The 23,804-nt window shown below is 37.3% G+C and overlaps 1 protein-coding gene across 1 annotated transcript in view; it reads left to right on the top strand.

Annotated features, from left to right (window-relative positions):
- Positions 1-23,804, top strand: part of LOC309641319 (uncharacterized protein C12orf56 homolog) — a gene marked incomplete at its 5' end in the record, with an annotated part of 77,669 nt that overhangs the window by 46,894 nt on the left and 6,971 nt on the right. Inside the window, 5 exon segments of the mRNA XM_082421167.1 lie at positions 4,678-4,782; positions 5,424-5,512; positions 18,249-18,372; positions 20,473-20,547; positions 21,171-21,245. Of these exon segments, the coding sequence (XP_082277293.1) occupies positions 4,678-4,782; positions 5,424-5,512; positions 18,249-18,372; positions 20,473-20,547; positions 21,171-21,245 (468 nt within the window).

The raw sequence follows: 23,804 nt of genomic DNA on the forward strand, positions 1-23,804 counted from the left end.
GGCACCAGGAAGATCTGCATGTTTAGGATTTGGGAACAGGGCCTTCACGGAATGTGGGGTTGGGGGGAGTAGCAAGGATACAAAGTCAAGAGTAAAGTCAGTAGCTGGGAAAGGACTGGCAAAGGACTTAGCTCAGAGCCCAAAGAAGAGGTCTACTTAGACAACCTGGACACAATCAGGGGATTGATTTAAAGCAGATGTCTAGGCAGGAGAACGGAGCTCCCACCTAAGGGTTAGACTCGGAAGAAGGGTGTTGATGCTGAATACCAGAATGTTGGTCTTAAGCGTCTCCAAGCTTAAAACAGGGCTGAAGCAGGTGGCCTCGGCTGTGGAGGAAAAGAGGGATGCAGAGAAAGGGAATAAAACCAGGTCTAGCCCACTCAGCCCACCACTTCACCACTCTCACCTCTTTTCTGTAAAAGCTTGAACCATGTGAAATGATTTGAACACCCTGCCCTTTCCAGCCCCTCCACGTTTTCCCCTACTATTGCTTTCTCTAGAATACTCTTTCCATTTTCTCCTGTTAAAATTCTACCCATTCATTCTCCAAGGCTCATCTCAAACGCTGTTCTTCTGCCTTTCCTCAATGGAGAACTTTGGTACCTTCCTCTTTTTGATCTGTTGTGGCAGTTCTGTGCCTTAGAACTTTCCTTGATATTTTATAATCTGCACTGTTCAATAAAGTAGCCGCCTAGCCACATGTGGCTATTAAGCACTTGAACGTGGCTAGTGACCAAGGAAGTGAAACATTAATTTTATTCAGTTTTAGTCAATTTAAATGTAAATAGCCACATGTGGCTAGCGGCTTCTGTATTGGACAATGCAGTTCTACAGCATCTCCCATAGCACTTTCTCTTTAACGATTCAATAAACATTTATCGCATGCCTGTTCTGTGCTAGGCGTGGTAATAGGCACTAGAAATGCAACCATGACTAAGACACAGTCCCTACCCTCAAGAATTAGCACAGACATTCTCCCTTTTGCTTGGTATATATTTTTTATTTACCATAGTATTCTATAAGCTTCTTCAGGACAGGCGTGTGTCATACTCATCTTTGTATTCTCCCTAAGGCCTAACATAATGCCTGCATATATCAGGTCGCACAATCAATTCATAATAAATTGAAATTTTATTCTCTTGTGAAAAATTAACCTGATTGGAAGTCTAGGAGTAAAGCATTCATGTTCTGCTTCTTACTTGAAAATTCTGCAGCCGTTCTTTAATGTAATGTCCTTAGATGGACTAAAATAGAAGATCTTCTAATTTAGTTGTCAAAAATGAAAGGCCAAAGTGAATAGAGAGGGAAATAAAAGGCACATAGGTAGTCTCCCTGTTTGGGGTCTTCCCCTACTTCAGTGGAGTACATTGTGTCCCTCAGAGCTGGTAGCCTTATGTTCTCTCTCTAATCTGCAACCAAAATCTAGTCTCATATTCATTTACACAGAGTCAACAAATATGACTAGTAAAACTCAACATTTTAATCTTCTTTTAGGAGCTCTTTTATTTAAATGGTTATCATAGCCTTAAGCTAAAGCAGTGTTTTTTTCCAACTTTGTGCTGGGCTCCCTGCAGAATGTAAGTAAGTTTATGTGAAGCTCCCTTAAGAACCCACACTGGGGTGGGGAGATTAGAGGCAGCTTTAATTTTTGGTTCTTGGGTAAGAGGATGGGAAATTATACATATATATTTAAAAATTATAATAAAATTAATATAATGAATAACTATAGGCATATTCTTATAATAATACAATTATTATAATCATATAATAAACAATATAATATTATATAATCATAACATATACAGTTGACCCTTGAACAACATTAATTTGAACTGCTTCGGTCCACTTATATGTTGATTTTTTCAATAGTAAATACTATAGTACTACATGATCACGGTTAGTTAAATCCACAGGCGTGGAACCGCAGATATGGAGGGCTGACTGTAAGTTATACTCAGATTTTTGACTGCGGAGAGGATGGGCACTTCTAACTCCCCCCAAACCCCCCATCCCGTGTTGTTCAAGGGTCAACTGTATATCATTTTCTCTTTTAAAAATCAACTTCATTGGGGTATAATTTTCCTCTGTTAGGTAATTTTTATTCTTCAATTTTATTAGAAGAAAAATTTTAAATTACGAGAACACTTTTGTACAGGTTGACTAAACTGCAAGCTTTAGGAGTACAGACACCATGTCCAGTTTGTCAGTTTTGCTTAAGATGTTATTCTCATTACTTAGCATAGTACTTGCCACATGTCTGCAATCAATAGTTACATGTTCAATGAATGAAAGAGTTCTCCAGACATGTTATTTCCCAACCCTTCTTTTTTGCTTCATGAAGTTTTTTTTTCCTTCAGTTTTTAAAAACTATGGTAAAATACATATAACATAAAATTTACCATCTTAACCATTTTTAAGTGTCTAGTTCAGTGTTAGGCACTCATGTTGTATATCTATCACCGCCACCCTTCTCCAGAACTCTTTCAATCTTACAAAACTGAAACTATATTCATTAAACAATAACACCCCATTTCCCCTTCCCCCCAGCCCCTGGCAACCACCATTCTTCTTTGCGCTTCTATGAGTTTGACTATTCTAAATATCTCATGTAAGAGGAATCATACAGCATTTGTCATTTTGTGATTGGCTTATCTCACTTGGCATGATGTCTTCCAGATTCATTGATGTTATAGTATATGTCAGAATTTCCTTCATTTTAAGGTTGAATAATATTCCAGGTATGTAATACCACATTTTATTTATCCATTCATCCATTGATTAGCACTTGGGTTGCTTCCACATTTTAGCTACTGTGAATAATGCTGTTATGAACATGGGTGTGTAAGTATCTCTTTGAGACCCTGCTTTCAATTCTTTTGGGAGTATAGTTGGAAGCAGAATTGCTAAATCATATGGTAATTCTATTTTTAATTTTTTGAGGCACTGCCATACTGCTTTTCACAGCAGCTATACCATTTTACATTCCCACCAACAGTGCATAAGGGCTCCAGTTTCTCCACATCCTTGTTATTTACTGATTTTTTGATAGTAGCCATTCTAATGGGTGTTGGGGGTATCTAATAGTTTTGATTTGCATTTCCCTAATGCTTAGTGATGTTGAGCATTTTTTCCCATGCTTATTGGCAATTTGTGTATCTTCTTTGGAGAAATATTGGGGTCCAATTTACATATAATAAAGTGCACATATTTTTGAGCGCATTGTAAAGAGTTTTAACAAATGTATATATCTGTATAAACACCACCCCAGTCAAGATTGAGAACATTTCTTTTACCCCTTAGGGCTACCTCGTGCCCTCTGGCAGTCAGTTTCCTCTGACCCCTGGCCTCAGGCAACTATTGTACTTTCTGTCGTCATAGATTAGTTTTGCCTGTCCTAGAATTCCACTTACATGGAATTGTACACTACGTACACTTTTGTGTTTGGCTTCTTTTGACATAATATTTTTGAGACTCTTTCATGTTGTTGCTGGTAGATATTTTATAAGTGAAGCAGAAGATATTTTATAAGTGAAAATTCCTGAACCACTGAGCGGTGGGAGATCACAATAATAACTGATATTTATTAAGCACATACAATATGCTGAGTACTGTTCAGACTTTACAAATAATATCTTACTTAATCCTAACATCAACCTCATGAGGTGATTCTATTAATCCCATTTTAGAGATGAAAAGTCACAGAATGTATAAGTAATCTGCCAAATGTCCTACAGCTACCCAGTGGCAGAGCTGGTATTTGAACTCAAAGAACCTGGCTCCAGAGTCAGCGTGTAAAGTTACCACACTCTGCAACCCCAGCACTTCTAGGAGGGCCAAGGTGTACGTCCTGCTCCTTTTGTCCTTCCCTCTCTCCACTTGCCATCCTCAGCCTCTTCTGAGCACACATATACCTGTCTAAACAAAGAGTCTAAGTTGCCACTAGTAAACGAAAGTCCTGGGAAAAAAATGAACAGTAGAGGAATAGAAAAGAGAAGCAATTATATCCAATTCTCATTAGTACCAACTTGCCTGATTTCATGGGCCTGTGCTTATTTTCATGCTCAATTATCTCATGAGACTGGATAGGAACACAAAAAAACTGGTTCCCACACTCTTAAGTCAGTGTTTATTTTGGCAGAAATGGCAATCTACATTTCCACTGTATTAACAGAAGTATTAAAATCATTCTGCACCATCTTCATAGGCTATACCAGTGCTGTACATTTGTTTCTGAATTAGTAAACAGTTTTAAATGTGCTTTTCTAGCTATTATTTCATTATGTCCTCACAAAGGCCAAATTACTTTGGAAAGGTAGGAAATATAGTGGCCCCCATTTAATATTATTATTCCAAGGTGACTGAATGACTGGCCTAAGGTTATACACCTACTTCTGGATGATCTTCACTATTAATGGTGAAGCTGGGCCTAGAAGGCATCTCTCAGCATCACCTGCTAGGTTTTATTAGCTCTGGCTGTTCACCAGGACAATGGTCTCCTGGTTGTAAGTAAAAGTATATTTTCAATTTGGGTTATGCTAGTGTTAATGAGAGAGAATGTAAATCACTTTCTCCCTAATTGAAGAACAAATCATTTCTTCTTATTTTTATTATGTAAGAATTGAGAGTTTTGCCAACAGATACCTTAATTACCGTCTTCTTTCCTGTTTGCTTTCACAGACCAGTGACCTGTTCTATTTCCTAGTGAACAAACTTCATGAGTACTTGCCAGAGTCTAGGGATAAGAATGCACTTCAAAATAAAAGCCAAAGTGTTGATGAGCTGGTGTAAGTACCAACTGGATAATCATAGATATTTTTTCCCTAGGATGTTCAAGATAAATGGAAGGCACTGGGCAAAATATATACTGTATTAATGATTAATAGTGCTGCAAGTTTTTGCTTCACAAAGATTTTTTTTAAATAGCATTTATTTTGTTCTAATTGTATAGTTAAAGAAAAACTACACAAGAAACTAGTAATACTGGCTGTCCCAAAAGGGAAAAAAATGAGTGTATGAATAAAAGACACCTTTCACTGTATTCCCTTTTTCACCTTTGAAATTTTGAGCCAGAAATTTTTACTTCAAACAGTTAAAATTATTAAATGTAGTTTAAAAATAGTGTGATTATCATTAAAACTTTGCAAAAAATAAGTGCAAAAATCAATATGTAAATGACTTTTAATCCTGACATGCACCTATTAATTCATTCATTCAACAAATATTTTTGAGTGCTTTCTATGTAGCAGTCAAAGAGTAGACACTCAACCAATGTTGGCAATTTAATATACAGAATTTCCTTCCTATACTTTTTTCTACATGGCTATCTGAATGCAGTTCTATTGAGCATTACTGATTTTGTGGAATTCTGAACTTACAATGAAATCATGCCATTTCCGTGATGTTTTTTCTCTTTGTTTTCTAAGGCATGCATTGAAATTATACAGACTCTGGGACTGATGTTCAGAGAAACAGAAACTGAGGCATCACACCTGAACACATTGGGAGCTAAGAAGTAAGGCCTTTTAAAAATTGAGACCTTGTAGTTGCAACCCATTAACTATTCTAATGAGTGTCTTCCAGGACTCAACTCTCTTGACTTCTCTGTTCAATCCCCTTGTAAATATATTAAACTCTTTTGTCTCACTTCCTTCTGTGGTGAATAGATTAATTAACATACTGAGTTCTCTCTGATTATTGGGGGCACAAAGATTTTGTCAGCATAAGTTTATCTTTTGTCATTGCCTGAAAAAGACCAAATGAACCATCATACGTTAAAAATGAGGGGGTCTCTATTAGAATTTTCCAGAGTACTCTTTTATCCACGTTGCAAAGGCAGGAACTATAGTAGCTCCCTTTAGTATGTAACTGTGTGACCTTGGAGTGAATGACATTGGAGGGAAAGCTGCTGTAAGATACTCCATGATATGTGGCCCAAAGAAGATAGAAATTTACATCTTTCTTACATAACAGTCCCGAGGTAATAGCCATGCTTTTCCTCTACAAGATCAGCCAGAGACCTAGGTTCCCTCCTTTTTGTTGCTCTGCTATCTTCTATCATGCTATCTTTGTCCTCGTGGTTAGCTGGCTAAATTGCTGGCTTTCATAACTCCCTGTGGGGATCAGGAAGAGAAGTAAAGGGCAAACAAATTTCATTTTTAAGCAAGGCGTATAAGACTTTTGCTTACCTTCTGTTGGTCAGAACTTTAGGCATATGGCGTTTCTAGCTGCAAAAGAGGGTGCAAAATGCGTCTGTAGTTGGACAGCTGTGTGCCTAGCTAAACTATAGCTGGCAATGGGACATCTGTAATTTAAAGGAAGAATGGAAGAATGTATAGTGAGGCACAACAGCATTCTTTGCCACAGAAAGTATGTGTTTGCATGTTTTGCATATTATCTGCTTGACCTTTTTATGAGATTTATAGGCTATGAATTACACCCTTGGGCAATGGTCTGACTAAAATCTTAATTTTTTTCTACCCATATCAATTGTTTATCTACATTTCTTGTACTAGAAGGTGGAAGAAGGATGAGAGCCATGGACTCTGAAACATTTAAACCAGAGGCAAGAATAAGAACTTTCAGTAATATTTGTCCAGGCTATTTATTAGAGACCTTTACAAATAAATGTTAATGATAATACTCATTAACATACCTTAAGCAACTTGCTATGTGCCAGGGACTATGGGCATACTGTGCATTATAGCAGGGATGGTCAAACATTTCTGCAGAAGGCCATATAGTATGGACTTCCCTGGTGGCTCAGCGGTTAAGAATCCACCTGCAAATACAGGGGACATGGGTTCGAGCCCTGGTCTGGGAAGATCCCACATGGCACAGAGCAACTGAGCCTGTGCGCCACAACTACTGAGCCTGCGCTCTAGAGCCCGCAAGCCACAACTACTGAGCCCGCAAGCCACAACTACTGAAGCCTGTGCACCTGGAGCCTGTGCTCCGCAACAAGAGAAGCCACCGCAATGAGAAGCCTGCACGCCGCAAAAGAGAGTAGCCCCTGGAGGGCCCCCACAAGCTTCTGGGATCTGCAGGTAGCAGGTGTCTCAGTGATAACTATACTCTGGACTGAATCCTAAATTTGTCTTGTTGGTCAAATGATTAAGATCAAAAGCAGCTCCAAGAGATTGGTTCAAGATGGCGGAGTAGAAGGACATGCCCTCATACCCTCTTGCGAGAGCACCGGAATCACAACTAACTGCTGAACAGTCATCAACAAGAAGACACTGGAACTCACCAAAAAAGATACCCAACATCCAAAGACAAAGGAGAAGCCGCAATGAGACGGTAGGAAGGGCGCGATCACAATAAAATCAAATCCCATAACTGCTGGGTGGGTGACTCACAAACTGGAGAACACTTATACCACCCATTGCAGTGAAGGTTCTGAGCCCCACATGGGGCTTCCAAACACGGGTGTCCGGCAATGGGAGGAGGAATTTGTAGAGAAACAGACTTGGAAGGCTAGCGGGATTTGACTGCAGGACTTCGACAGGACAGTGGGAAACAGAGACTCCACTCTTGGAGGGCACACACAAAGTAGTGTGCGCATCAGGACCCAGGGGAAGGAGCAGTGACCCCATAGGAGACTGAACCAGACCTACCTGCTAGTGTTGGAGGGTCTCCTGAAGAGGCGGGGGTGGCTGTGGCTCACTGTGGGGACAAGGTCACTGGCACCAGAACTTCTGGGAAGTGTTCCTTGGTGTGAGCCCTCCCAGAGGCCGCCATTAGCCCCACCAAAAATCCGGGTAAGCTCCAGTGCTGGGTTGCCTCAGGCCAAACAACCAACAGGGAGGGAACCCAGCACCACCCATCAGCAGAGAAGCAGATTAAAGTTTTACTGAGCTCTTCCCACCAGAGTGACACCCAGCTCTACCCACCACCAGTCCCTCCCATCAGGAAGCTTGCACAAGCCTCTTAGATAGCCTCATCCACCAGAAGGCAGACAGCAGAAGCAAGAAGAACTACAGTTCTGCAGCCTGTTGAAGGAAAACCACATTCACAGAAAGACAGACAAAATGAAAAGGCAAAGGACTTTGTACCAGATGAAGGAACAAGATAAAACCCCAGAAAAACAAGTAAATGAAGTGGAGATAGGCAACCTTCCAGAAAAAGAATTCAGAATAATGATAGTGAAGATGATCTAGGACCTCGGAAAAAGAATGAAGGCAAAGATCGAGAAGATGCAAAAAATGTTTAACAAACACCAGAAGAATTAAAGAACAAACACCTAGAAGAATTAAAGAACAAACAAAGAGAGATGAACAATACAATAACTGAAATGAAAAATACACTAGAAGGAATCAATAGCAGAATAACTGAGGCAGAAAAACGGATAAGTGACCTGGAAGACAGAATGGTGGAATTCACTGCTGTGGAACAGAATAAAGAAAAAAGAATGAAAAGAAATGAAGACAGCCTAAGAGACCTCTGGGACAACATTAAATGCAACAACATTTGCATTATAGGGGTCCCAGAAGGAGAAGAGAGAAAGGACGTGAGAAAATATTTGAAGAGATTACAGCCGAAAACTTCCCTAACATGGGAAAGGAAATAGCCACCCAAGTCCCAGAAGTGCAGAGAGTCTCAGGCAGGATAAACCCAAGGAGAAACACGCCAAGACACATAGTAATCAAATTGGCAAAAATTAAAGACAAAGAAAAATTATTGAAAGCAGCAAGGGAAAAACGACAAATAACATACAAGGGAACTCCCATAAGGTTAACAGCTGATTTCCCAGCAGAAACTCTACAAGCCAGAAGCAAGTGGCACAATATATTTAAAGTGATGAAAGGTAAGAACCTACAACCAAGATTACTCTACCCAGCAAGGATCTCATTCAGATTCAACAGAGAAATCAAAAACTTTAAGACAAGCAAAAGCTAAGAGAATTCAGCACCACCAAACCAGCTCTACAACAAATGCTAAAGGAACCTCTCTAACTGGGAAACACAAGAGAAGAAAAGGACCTACAAAAACAAACCCATAACAATTAAGAAAACGGTAATAGCAACATACCTATCGATAATTACCTTAAACGTGAATGGATTAAATGCTCCAACCAAAAGACACAGGCTCATTGAATAGATACAAAAACAAGACCCATATACATGCTGTCTACAAGAGACCCACTTCAGACCTAGGGACACATACAGACTGAAAGTGAGGGGATGGAAAAAGATATTCCATGCAAATGGAAATCAAAAGAAAGCTGGAGTAGCAATACTCATATCAGATAAAATAGACTAAAATAAAGAATGTTACAAGAGATGAGGAAGGACACTACATAATGATCAAGGGATCAATCCAAGAAGAAGATATAACAATTATAAATATATATGCACCCAACATAGGAGCACCTCAATACATAAGGCAAATGCTAACAGCTATAAAAGAGGAAATCGACAGCAACACAATAAGAGTGGGGGACTTTAACACCTCATTTATACCAATGGACAGATCATCAAAATAGAAAATTAATAAGGAAACACAAGCTTTAAATGACACAATAGACTAGATAGATTTAATTGATATTTATAAGACATTCCATCCAAAACCAGCAGATTACACGTTCTTCTCAAGTGCGCACGGAACATTCTCCAGGATAGATCATATCCTGGGTCACAAGTCAAGCCTCGGTAAATTTAAGAAAATTGAAATCATATCAAGCATCTTTTCCAACCACAACGCTATGAGATTAGAAATCAATTACAGGGAAAAAAACGCAAAAACACAAACACATGGAGGCTAAACAATACATTATAAATAACCAAGAGATCACTGAAGAAATCAATGAGGAAATCAAAAAATACCTAGAGACAAATTATAACAAAAACACAATGATCCAAAACCTATGGAATGCAGCAAAAGCAGTTCTAAAAGGGTAATTTATAGCAATATGAGCCTACCTCAAGAAGCAAGAAAAATCTCAAATAAACAATATAACCTTACACCTAAAAGAACTAGAAAAAGAAGAACAAACAAAACCCAAAGTTAGTAGAAGGAAAGAAATCATAAAGATCAGAGCAGAAATAAATGAAATAGAAACAAAGAAAACAATAGCAAGGATCAATAAAACTAAAAGCTGGTTCTTTGAGAAGATAAACAAAATTGATAAACCTTTAGCCAGACTCATCAAGAAAAACAGGGAGAGGACTCAAATCAATAAAGCTGGAGATGAAGAAGGAGAAGTTACAACGGACACCACAGAAATACAAAGCATCATAAGAGACTACTACAAGCAACTCTATGCCAATAAAATGGACAACCTGGAAGAAATGGACAAATTCTTAGGAAGGTATAACCTTCCAAGACTGAACCAGGAAAAAATAGAAAATATGAACAGACCAATCACAAGTAATGAAATTGAAACTGGAATTAAAAATCTTCCAACAAACAAAAGTCCAGGACCAGATGGCTTCACAGGCGAATTCTATCAAACACTTAGAGAAGAGCTAACACCCATCCTTCTCAAACTCTTCCAAAAAATTGCAGGGGAAGGAACACTCCCAAACTCATTCTATGAGGCCACCATCACGCTGATACCAAAACCAGATAAAGATACTACAAAAAAAGAAAATTACAGACCAATATCACTGATGAATATAGATGCAAAAATCCTCAACACAATACTAGCAAACAGAATCCAACAACACACTAAAAGGATCATACACCATGATCAAGTGGGATTTATCCCAGGGATGCAAGGATTCTTCAATATACGCAAATCAATCAATGTGATACACCATATTAACAAAGTGAAGAATAAAAACAATATGATCATCTCAATAGATGCAGAAAAAGCATTTGACAAAATTCAACACCCATTTATGATAAAAACTCTCCAGAAAGTGGGCACAGAGGGAACCTACCTCATCATAATAAAGGCCATATATGACAAACCCACAGCAAACATCATTCTCAATGGTGAAAAACTGAAAGCATTTCCTCTAAGATCAGGAACAAGACAAGGATGTCCACTCTTGCCACTATTATTCAACATAGTATTGGAAGTCCTGGCCATGGCAATCAGAGAAGAAAAATAAATAAAAGGAATACAAATTGGAAAAGAAGAAGTAAAACTGTCACTGTTTGCAGATGACATGATACTATAGAGAATCCTAAAGATGCCACCAGAAAACTACTCAAGCTAATCAACGAATTTGGGAAAGTTGCAGGATACAAAATTAATGCACAGAAATCTCTTGCATTCCTATACACTAACAACGAAAGATCAGAAAGGGAAATTAAGGAAACAATCCCATTCACCATTGCAACAGAAAGAATAAAATACCTAGGAATAAACCTACCTAAGGAGGTAAAAGACCTGTACTCAGAAAACTATAAGACGCTGATGAAAGAAATCAAAGATGACACAAACAGATGGAGAGATATACCATGTTCTTGGATTGGAAGAATCAATACTGTGAAAATGACTATACTACCCAAAGCAATCTACAGATTCAATGCAATCCCTATCAAACTACCAATGGCATTTTTTATGGAACTAGAACAAAAAATCTTAAAATTTGTATGGAGACACAAAAGACCCCGAATAGCCAAAGCAGTCTTGAGGGAAAAAAATGGAGCTGGAGGAATCAGACTCCCTGACTTCAGACTATACTACAAAGCTACAGTAATCAAGACAATATGGTATTGGCACAAAAACAGAAATACAGATCAATGGAACAGGATAGAAAGCCCAGAGACAAACCCATGCACCTATGGTCAACTAATCTATGACAAAGGAGGCAAGGATATACAATGGAGAAAATACAGTCTCTTCAATGAGTGCTGCTGGGTCAATATTAAAAAAACAAACAACCCAATCAAAAAATGGGCAGAAGACCTAAATAGACATTTCTCCAAAGAAGATATACAGATTGTGAACAAACACATGAAAGGATGCTCAACATCACTAATCATTAGAGAAATGCAAATCAAAACTACAATGAGGTATCACCTCACACCAGTCAGAATGGCCATCATCAAAAAATCTACAAACAATAAATGCTGGAGAGGGTGTGGAGAAAAGGGAACCCTCTGACACTGTTGGTGGGAATGTAAATTGATACAGCCACTATGGAGAACAGTATGGAGGTTCCTTAAAAAACTAAAAATAGAACTACCATATGACCCAGCAATCCCACTACTGGGCATATGCGCAGAGAAATCCATAATTCAAAAAGACACATGCACCCCAATGTTCGTTGCAGCACTATTTACAATAGCCAGGTCATGGAAGCAAGCTAAATGCCCATCGACAGATGAATGGATAAAGAAGATGTGGTACATATATACAATGGAATAGTACTCAGCCATAAAAAGGAACGAAATTGGGTCATTTGTAGAGACGTGGATGGATCTAGAGATTGTTATACAGAGTGAAGTAAGTCAGAAAGAGAAAAACAAATATTGTATATTAACACATATATGTGGAACCTAGAAAAATGGTACAGATGAACTGGTTTGCAGGGCAGAAATAGAGACACAGATGTAGAGAACAAACATATGGACACCAAAGGGGAAAGTGTCGGGGGCGGTGGTGGTTGTGGAATAAATTGGGACATTGGGATTGACATATGTACGCTAATATGTATAAAATATATAACTAATAAGAATCTGCTGTATAAAAAATAAATAAAATAAAATTCAAAAAAAAAAAAAGGAGTAGCCTCCGCTCGCCACAACTAGAGAAAGCCCACACACAGCACCGAAGGCCCAATGCAGCCAAAAATTAAAAAAAAAAAAAAAAAAAGGACATATAGTAAGTTTTTTTGGCTTTTCAGGCCATATAGTCTCTGTTGAAACTACTTAATGCTGCCATTGTCACAAAAGCAGCCACAGACAATATTCAAAGGAATGGGCACAGCTGTGTTCCAATAAAGCTTTATTTACAAAAACAGGTTCTAGGCTATTTGGACTGCAGGCCATAGTTTGTTGACCCCTGCTTTACAGCATACAAGGAAAATATACTCTGTTATTTTCTCTGCATACTTCTTTACGCAGTTGATGGTACTGCCATTTTCCCAATCTCCTAGAGAGAGGTTCAAAATTATGAATGATATTCACATCTTCTCCCACACTGAAAGTATTGCTAAGTCATGTTACCCTTTTTGTCCACCTTTTGGTCCCTACGTTTCTTTATCCAAGATGGAGAAAATCATTCTTACCAATCTCTGTTGTAAAGTGTTGCATTTTAATTGTTCTGTCTTAACTTGGTTCAACCACATCAGCCCTACTACATCAAGCCTCTTTCCTGATATGTCTAATTCTTTTCATGTCCTTTGATATATATATTATATTGCTATAGTAGAGTCTGGTTGTAACACTAACTTTTCAGTCAATTTTGATATTCGTAGGGGTCAAATCATGTTACCTATACCATTAACTACCACCATAAATGTTTAATACAACTAATAATCTTCTACTGACATGCAACAAATTACCACAAATTTAGTGGCTTCAAACAACATACACTTATTACGTCACAGTTTCTGTAGATCAGGAAATTTGGGCACAGCTTAGCTGGATCCTCTGCTCAGGGTCTCATAAGGCTTCAATCAAGGTGTTGGCTGGGGCTGCAGTCTCATCTGAGGCTTGGGGCCCTCTTCCAAGCTCATTTGGGGAGTTGTTAGTGGAATTAATTTCCTTATAGCTGTAAAACTCATGACAGCTTGCTTCTTGGCAGGAATATCTCTGAGCTCAGGAAAAGGCCTAAACTCTCCTTTAAAGGGCTCGCCTCATTAGATCAGGCCCACTCAGGATAATCTCTCTTTGATTAACTCAAAAGTCAACTAATTGGGGATCTTAATTACATTTGCAAAATCTCTTCACCTTTCTCATCTAACATAACATAATGACAAGAGTGATAGCCTAATAGATTCACAGGTCCTGACCATACTTTAGGGGAAGGGATCATATAGTGTATATACCATGGGATGAAAATCTTGGAAGTCAAATTAAATTTCTGCCTACCACAATAACATAAGATGACTTATGAGACCATGAGTTTGCCCTTCAAAGTCTGTATTTTAAGATACTTTAATACATTAAAAATTCTTACATTAGAAATAATAACAATCTAAACAATGAAAGTATCAAACTGTTGGTACCATTTTTAAGGGTGTGATGACAACCCTCTAATAAGTCTATTATAGTAAGTCAGGATGAAACTACCACTTTAGATTAAAATTCTTTTATCTATTATTGGCTTAATGGATTTTAAATTGAGTTGGCAGAAGGGATAGATTTCAAATTAAATTCCATTTGAGCAAATAAAAAAGCATTTATTCATTTCAGCATTTTTCTCTTTATTTTTTCATAAGTAGAAATTTTATTTGTTCAACCCACTTCATTGTATTCTTGAAATATGCCATAATCCCTTCTTTTTTTTCAGTATCCTTATGGTTGAATTCATGTATTACCACAGCAAGTGACTCAGAATTTGAGAGTTCCTTCCCGTAGCCTAGGATATATGATACTTTGAAATGAAGCTGTTGCTGAAAATAAAGGACTATAATTAAATAAAACAGTGAATGGAATGTCAATTCAAACATAATATCAGGAAAAGCTTCTAAATGGAGTGCTTTGTTGATTTTGGAAGTGTCTTCTGAAAATAGACTGGCTGTTTTATAAAACAGCCTGAATAAAACATTAGCAAATATCCTGTTGGACATATCCTGCTTTTTTGAGCGATGTGCTAACTGACAATGTGCTAACTTCTTTTGCAGATATGAGAACTAGACTTGTTTTTTGAGTTGGAGAAACGAGGGGAATTATATTTCTAGTAGAATTTGGTAAACTTCTAATCATGGTAATTATTTAAATGATTGTAAAAAGATTAGGAAGCCTCAAATATTACTAAACAAGGATTGTTTATATTCTTCTTTATTCCATTAAGAAAGGAATGCTTAAGGTTATAGAGAATTTTTATACAGTCCTATATGTAAATTCTTTTATTGCTCCTATCTGTCAAAGCTACTCTGATAGTGACTTCAGTTAGGCAACTGATATTTTCAGTGGTCTGCCTTCAGCTCCTTTTCAACCATACATGGGTTGTACTATACATGTGAAAATAGGGTTACTAACCCAGCTTCTCAGGATGCACGTTTTGAATTGTGATTTTCTGTGTGTGTGCCTTTTTATTTTCAAATACTATGATATATTTTTCAAATATATAGTAACATTTAAGTGAGTTATTAGTGTGTGTTAGTGGACTGTACTAACAGTCCACATTTTTGTTTGAAATCCAAAGACTTCAAGTTTAATACTAGTTTTATTCACTAATAGCTAGTGATCTTTAATGGAACAGTAAACCTCTGAAATGTTTTGTTAAAAAAAGGTTTCTAGAGTCAAAAAATTTGAGATAAGTATTTTAAGAAATGCTTCATACTGTTTCTTTGTCCCAGAGATAAACAGATATAAAATTTCTGAGAAGTCCTGTAGTAAAGCTATCCAGTAAACTTGGCTTACCCAAATATTTCCCATATTTCCTTTGACCACAGAACCTATTTTGACTATAATATTGCCTGGAATTAGTAATCCATAAAAAGCCCTTTGGGAAATACTGCTATAACTTAAATCACTCAAATTTCCCTTAAATCCAGATTCCCTAAGCTTTCCAAGCTAAGTGAACTTCTAAAACTATATTTTCTCTGAACCAAAAGACCAAGAAATTATATTTTCACTTAAATGTTTTATCACTAGACATTTGTCTGCATGTCTAGGGATACAAAAGTTCAGTCAAGAATGATCTGCAATCTCCACTAAAAACTACTAGAGCTCATCAATGAATCTGGTAAAGTTGCAGGATTCAAAATTAATACACAGAAATCTGTTGCATTTCTATACACTAACAATGAACTATCAGAAAGAGAAATTAAGAAAACAATCCGGGGAGGGGCAATATAGGGGTAGGGATTAAGAGGTACAAACTATTATGTATAAAATAAGCTACAAGGATATATTATACAACTTGGGGAATATGGCCAATATTTTATAATAACTATAAATGGAGTAGAACCTTTAAAAATTGTGAATCAGTATACTGTACACCTGTAACTTATATAATATTGTACGTCAACTATACATCAATTTAAAAAACCATGATGAATTACCACTTCATAAAAAACAAAACAAAACAATCTCATTTACAATCACATCAAGAAGATAAAATACCTAGGAATAAACTTACCTGAGGAATAAACCTACCTAAGGGAGGTAAACCTACCTTATAGTTTTCTGAGGTAAAACCTACCTCAGAAAACTGTAAGACACTGATGAAAGTAATTGAAGATGACGCAAACAGATAGAAAGATACACTGTGTTCGTGGATTGGAAGAATTAATATCGTTAAAATGACCATATTACCCAAGGCAATCTACAGATTCAATACAATCCCTATCAAAATACCAATGGCATTTTTCACAGAACTAGAGCAAACACTTTAAAAACTTGTATGGAAACACAAAAGACCCCAAATAGCCAAAACAATCTTGAGAAAAAACAGCTAGAGGCATCGTGCTCCCTGACTTCAGACGATACTACAAAGCTACAATAATCAAAACAATATGGTACTGGCACAAAAACAGACACATAGATCAATGGAACAGAATAGAGAGCTCAGAAATAAACCCATGCACTTATGGTCAATTAATCTACAACAAAGGATGCAAGAATATACAATGGAGAAAAGACAGCCTCTTCAATAAGTGGTGCTGGGAAAACTGGACAGCTACATATAAATGAATGAAATTAGAACATTTTCTCATACCATATACAAAAATAAACTCAAAATGGATTAGAGACCTAAATGCAAGACCATAAACTATAAAACTCCTAGAAGAAAACATAGGCAGAACACTCTTTGACATGAATTGTAGCAATGCTGTTTTGGATCTGTCTCCTAACGCAAAGGAAGCAAAAGCAAAAATGAACAAATGAGACCTAATTAAACTTAAAAGCTTTTGCACAGCAAAGGAAACCATTGACAGGATGAAAAGACAACCTACTGAATGGGAGAAAATATTTGCAAATGATATGGCTGATAAAAGATTAATATCCAAAATATAAAACAACTCATACAACTCAATGCAAAAAAACCCCCAAACAACCCAATTAAAAAATGGGCAGAAGACCTGAAAAGACATTTATTCGAAGAAGACATACAGATGGCAAACAGGCACATGAAAAGATGCTCGACATCACTAGTCATCAGAGAAATACAAATCAAAACCACATGGAGATAGCACCTCACATCTGCCAGAATGGCTATCATCAAAAAGACCACAAATACAAATGTTGGTGAGGATGTGGAAAAAAGGGAACTCTTGTACACTGTTGGTGGCAATGTAAATTGGTGCAGCCACTATGGAAGACAGTATGGAGGTTTCTCAAAAAATTAAAAATAGAACTACCATATGATCCAGCAATTCCACTCCTGGGTATATATCTAAAGAAAATGAGAAACACTAATTCGAAAAGATACATGCACTCCAATGTTCATAGCAGCATTATTTATAATTGCCAAAATATGGATGCAACCTTAGTTTCCATTAACAGATGAATGGATAAAGAAGATGTAGTGTGTGTGTATATATATATGTGTATATGTGTATATATATATATATATATATATATACACACACACACACACACACACACACACACACACACACACAATGGAATAGTACTCAGCTCTAAAAAAGAATAAAATTTTGCCATTTGCAACAACATGAATGGACCTGTAGGGTGTTACGCTTAGTGAAATAAGTCAAACAGTGAAAGACAAACACTGTATGATATCACTTATATGTGGAATCTAAAAAATAAAACTAATGAATCTGACAAAAAAGAAACAGGCTCACAGATATAGAGAACAAACTAGTGCTTACCAGTGGGCAGAGGGAAGGGGGAAGGGGCAAGACAGACATAGGGAATTAAGAGGGCAAACTACTATGTATAAAATAAATAAGCTATAAGGATATATTGTACAAAATGCGGAATACAGCCAATATTTTATAATAACTATAAATGGAGTATAATCTATAAAATTTTTGAATCACTATATTGTATACCTGAAACAAATATAATATTGTAAATCAAATGTACCTCAATTAAAAAAAAAGAATGGTCTGCAATGCTTCATACTTGTAAGTATAATTACAGTTTCTGCAAACTTAGTGTCACTGTTATTTTTTTTTAACTTTTCTCATTAATTGCCTTTATTTTTTTTTCAGGGGAACACTATTTAACCTCTTGGTAATTTTAATTAGCGAGCCTCAGATTCCAAAATCTTGTCCTGTGTTTGACATCCAGTTGGTGGCTGATTCAGCTTTGGTTGAGATGTCCTTTGATGCTGAGGTGAGATGAGAATTTTGGAATAGACTAACTACAATATATAGGGGTCCTGGGTTCTTCTATGTGGACCATGACATCGTAGAGTATAGAAAGATAATTAAATCAAAGAGTAAATATGTTGTTATTAATCTCAAAATTTAGATAGCTATTCTGTCAATATTACTATTATGTCCATTTTATATGTTTTAAAGTATGCATACTAAGAAAAATAATTAGTATTCTTTATACATTAGATACTTCTGTTTATATTTGTCTCTATATAAAATATTTACATATATAATTCCACAGCAAGGGTCTAATGGGTAAAAAAGCACTGTCTTAGAGATTTTAGGATTAACGTTCTTGCCTTAGTTTACCATTTCCTTACCTATCTAAGTAGTGCAAACTTAGAGTTGCTTATTTTTCTAAAGTTTTACTAAAACATTAGAGATATCAAAGTGCCTATAATGCACTTATTCTGAGAGCATAAATCAGGCTATTATTCGTTTATTTTGAGTAGGCCAACACAGAATTTCTTTAAAGGATGGGACATGATTTCATAGTTCTTGAACATACAATCAGAGTTATGTTTTAGAAAACTCTTAAATTCACTCATTCATTCAATAAATATTTATTGAGCATCTGTTATGAGCTAAACAGTGTGCTAGGCAGTGGGGTCCAAACGAGAAGCAAAATAGACACAATCTCTGCCCTCATTAGTTTAGAGTCGAGTTGGATAGACAGATGTTAGTCAAATATAACATCAATGTGTTATAGCAGACTGTATACAGGGCATCTATGATACCAATATCAACAGTGGAGTGAGGGAATTAGGGATGAAAGAGGAGGATGGAAGCAAGACTGACAGGCAGAGGTGTTAAGAAGCTAGTGCTATAGTCCAGGTGAGGGATGTTATGGGCCAGAAGGAAGCCTTCCTTGACCCCTAAACAAAACTAGCCTTCATTTTTAGAGCTCTCCTACCTTCCTGTGGTTTTCTTTCATAGCCCTTGTCTCAGTTTGTAACTATGCAATTTATGTGATTATGAGACTGATGTCTGTTCCCCACTAGACTGTATATTCCATGAGGGCAGGAACCATGTCTCTTGTTACTCTCCATTAGTACAGCACAGTACTCCAACTAGTACAGTGTCTGATGCATGTTTGTTGAATAAATAAATGAAAAAAAGGGATAGTAGTTGTGAAGAGGAAACATTCCAGAAATTTTTAGGAAACTGAGTTGATAAGTTGATGGGAAAATAAAAAGAGTTAAGATTAGATGACTTCTAGATTCTGGCCTGGGTGACAGATAAGAATTACAACAAGAAGAGTAGGTTTAAAGCGGAAATAATGAGCTTGGTTTTGGATTAGTTTATTTGATTTGCCTTTGATATTTCCATATGAAAATATTTAGTGGGCAGTATAGATAGGTCTGAATTTCCTGTTTTTGGATCTGCTGATCTTTTGCACCTGGGCTATTAGTGAAGCCATGAGCAAATCATATAAATTCTGGTTCCAAGGTCGAAAAGAGTGGGAGATTTCAAAATAGAGCTCTTCCTTGCAAAGAATACTGTCAGGGAAAATGTGTTGGCCTGTAGCATGCCTACAGACACAGTTCTTTCTCACGCACCAAGTGGCCTATGGGCTAGAAGACAGCTTCACCAACTGTTTGGATTTCTTGAGAACAACAGCAACAAAATGTCTCTAACCCTATATTTACCCATACCACAGAAGGAGTTATCCTTCAAGTTGGGCGTAAGACTAAATTCCCCGGGGAATCTCCCACTTTAATTCTGGGGAGCATATTTCTACATTCTTGAAAGGAAGCAGGGTTGCTGATCTGAATGATTTTGCAAATCAAGTGTGCAATTTTTTTTGTGTTAGTATTCTGTAGGACCTTGTATCTTCTTTCCCTGACCCACTTTCTTAGCCATTATTAAATGTGCACTCATTTTATGAGAGCCACTTTTTTGAGAATGACTGAATCAAACAGAACAAGAAAATTAACCACACTAATATTTTCTGTTGATCATAAATTCTTTTATAAATACTTAAAGAGAACCAGGAGAAATGATCATTTTCTGACTCTGCCAATGATATTGCATTGATTACTATTTAAAATTCTAGTTACAGAAGCTTATCCTGGAATATACAGATACAGCTACAGCACTTTTATATGAGATACTTCTTGACTTTCAGCAGGTACAATATGTTTTTATTATACATACTATATTGTGTGATTATTATATATGTCATGACTATCACACGATATATATATTATATGATTAATAATATACCTTAAAGGGCTTCCCTGGTGGTGCAGTGGTTGAGAATCTGCCTGCCAATGCAGGGGACACGGGTTCGAGCCCTGGTCTGGGAAGATCCCACATGCCGCGGAGCAACTGGGCCCGTGAGCCACAATTACTGAGCCTGCGCGTCTGGAGCCTGTGCTCCGCAACAAGAGAGGCCGCGATAGTGAGAGGCCCGCGCACCGCGATGAAGAGTGGACCCCGCTCGCCACAACTAGAGAAAGCCCTCACACAGAAACGAAGACCCAGCACAGCCAAAAATAAATTAATTAATTAATTAAAAAAAAATAATATACCTTAAAATATTTGTATTAGAGATAATCTCCAAAATCGGTTGATTTAAATGATAGTACTGCTTTTGCTCTTAAGTGTTCATCTAGCTTATTTTCCTAAATACTGATTTTAAAGATTTGATTAATCAGGATAAAATGTATTTGAGAATGAATATCTTTTTAGGTATCTTTTTACAACTTGAACTTCATGAATATAACTTGTTTATTTCCTTGAATCTTTTAGGGAAATCTTGGATTGGGGTCATCAAAGTTTGCTATTAGCTGGATGATGTCCTTTCTACAAAGTCGTCCTCCCATAGTAAGTACCTAGAAGCAAAAACAAAACTACCACTCAAGGCTAATGAAACAGATGCTCTTGTGCTTAATTAATAAAACAAAATTTCTCTGTAAGTAGTCAAGTTTATAAAACAGAAGAAAATGTAAATTTGATGATTTTATTAACCAAAATAAAATGTTTTTATATTTGGGGCCTGAATGTTTAAGGTACTGAAATGACATCTTAAATGTGATCTTTATTTAATGAAAAGCCCTAAGATATATGCAGAAAACAGAATATTAATATACTGGCTGTATAATTAAGTGAAAAAAATGAACATTTATCTTAAACACTGAGTGTGAGTTGGCAAGTATGAATAAAACACTTTTAATACTCTGGCCACTCTGTCCTGGCAGCCGCCATCCTGGTCTGTAATATCACCATCTCTCTCCTTGACACTATAATTGCATCTACATGGTCTGTCCTATCTTCCCACCGGACTACAGTCAGAGGAACCTATTCAAAATAAAAATCTGATTATGTCATCCCTTGCTTTAAATCTCTCGTAATAAAGAAAGATATTAACAAATAAAGACTAAACTTCTTAATATGGCCGACAAGGCTGTACATATTATGACCCTACACCCTCATCAGATGCCTCACTCTTCCATTTCGGTCTCATACCCACTGCTCACCCCCAACACCCCCAACTCCGTCACAGGATCTTTACCATTCCCTCTGTCTGCCCTCCTCAAACGCTTTCCCCTCCCTTTTCCACCTAGTTAACTCCTACTTGTCCTTCAGGCCTCAGTGCCCCTTCCTGGTGCAGGGTGGGGGGGATGATTCTCTCACCTCTGACTAGGTAAGATTCCCCCATTATGGGCACACAATCATAGCATGGCGTCTTCTTCCTCTTCTTCATAGGACTTGTCACTGTTGCAGTCACATGTGTTTGTGTTATTATTTGGTTCTTTCTCGTGGTAGCCATTAGTGTCCACACATATTCTGGCTCTCTCTCCTTCCAGGCACGTAGTAGGAGTGTACATCCCTCCCCACTTGAAATTAGGTGGCTCTCTGTTTTTGCTTTGGCCAATGGAATGTGAGCAGAAGTAATCTATGTCACTTCTTACGCAAAGGTTTAGGAGCCAGTGCATGCTTCCCTGCCTTCTTTTTTCCTTCTGGCATGGTGACTGGCAACACTCCATATGGTCCTGAGTGACTACAATGAGCAGAACCCCCTACTGACCCTTAAGGGACATATAGCGTGAGCAAATAATAAACCTTAGTTGTATTAAGCAAAGCATTGACGTTTTGTGAGATTTGTTACCACAGCATAACTTAAGTCGATCATGATTGATACAATGTCTTTCTCCCCAAACAGACTCCAGGTGCCATAAGGGTAGGAGCTATGTCTGTTGTGCTAGGCACATAATAGTTGCTAAATAAAATATCTGCTGAATTAATTCTAATAAAGGCTTTATCCCCTAATCTCTTTTCATGTCCCCAAACTTACTTTCCCTCTATTCATTCATGTATTTGTCTATTCAATCAACATAGATTTAAATGGAAATCTTTTCAAAAGGTAGTAACCCAAACTAAATTTTCGTTGCTAATGGAGGATTTGACATGTGATATTATGTTCTCTTTCCATATATGAAGATGCCTCTCTTGACCATCAGTGGTTTTCTGCTTTGAAGTATTTTTCTAGAGTGATGTTGAGCCTGTCCTAGGGAATCTAGATTCTCTTGCCAGATCTCTGTGACATATGTTTCCAAAAACTTGGCTGGAGGCAGAGGGTACACTTGTCAGTAGTACAGCCAATTACCTTATACAGAGACTGAACCCAAGAACTTGGCTCCTTTAGCAGCACATAGACCCCAACCAATCTCAGGCCCACTTCAGAGTGTTGTAAAGTTATAGTCATTCCCAGCCCAGAAGCTCTTATGTGCAAGATGCAAAACCCTTCCTTTTTCTGTGCGGTGGTTCCAGACGAGGTCCTAAAAACTACAAGCAACAGGAAAGTTTCCTTATCAACCTCTAGGGTTGGTTCACCAAAGGAACTGAGTTGATTACGAGCCCAGACTGTGACCATTAAGCATGTCAGGATGAAAGATGGCAAAAGGACCACTAACACTGTTTAAAGCTTTGGTATTAACCCATTTCTAAAGAGTTTGGATAGAAACAGACCATTTGAGAGAAATTTGCAAGCAAGGAACCTGTTGGGATCATTGAATACACCATCCCAGTCAGCGCTGGCTGATTCTCTTACTTGGTCACAGCAAGATGCTAAAGAAATTAAAAATTTAATCCCCATATGGCCATTGCTTTGTTTCCCTGCTTCAGACTCTCTGACCTCAATCTGCCTGACACAATACCTAGTCAATATGTGTAAATGGATCTGAATTGGGGAAACCTCACTTCAAATCACCTGCCCTACTTAGGAATGGTCTGTAGCAACATCAATAGAAAAGGCCACATTTATTGGTACTAATTTAAGGGGCATCCAGAATGACCTGCTTATTAGAGCCTGAAAGAGCACTAGTTTTCCTTTCTGTTTTTTTACAGGAGCCTAAATTTATACTTCCAATGCTCTCCTTCCAC

This window comes from Balaenoptera physalus (assembly GCF_965194825.1).
Source record: "Balaenoptera physalus genome assembly, chromosome: 13".
Classification (NCBI taxonomy): Eukaryota; Metazoa; Chordata; class Mammalia; order Artiodactyla; family Balaenopteridae; genus Balaenoptera; species Balaenoptera physalus.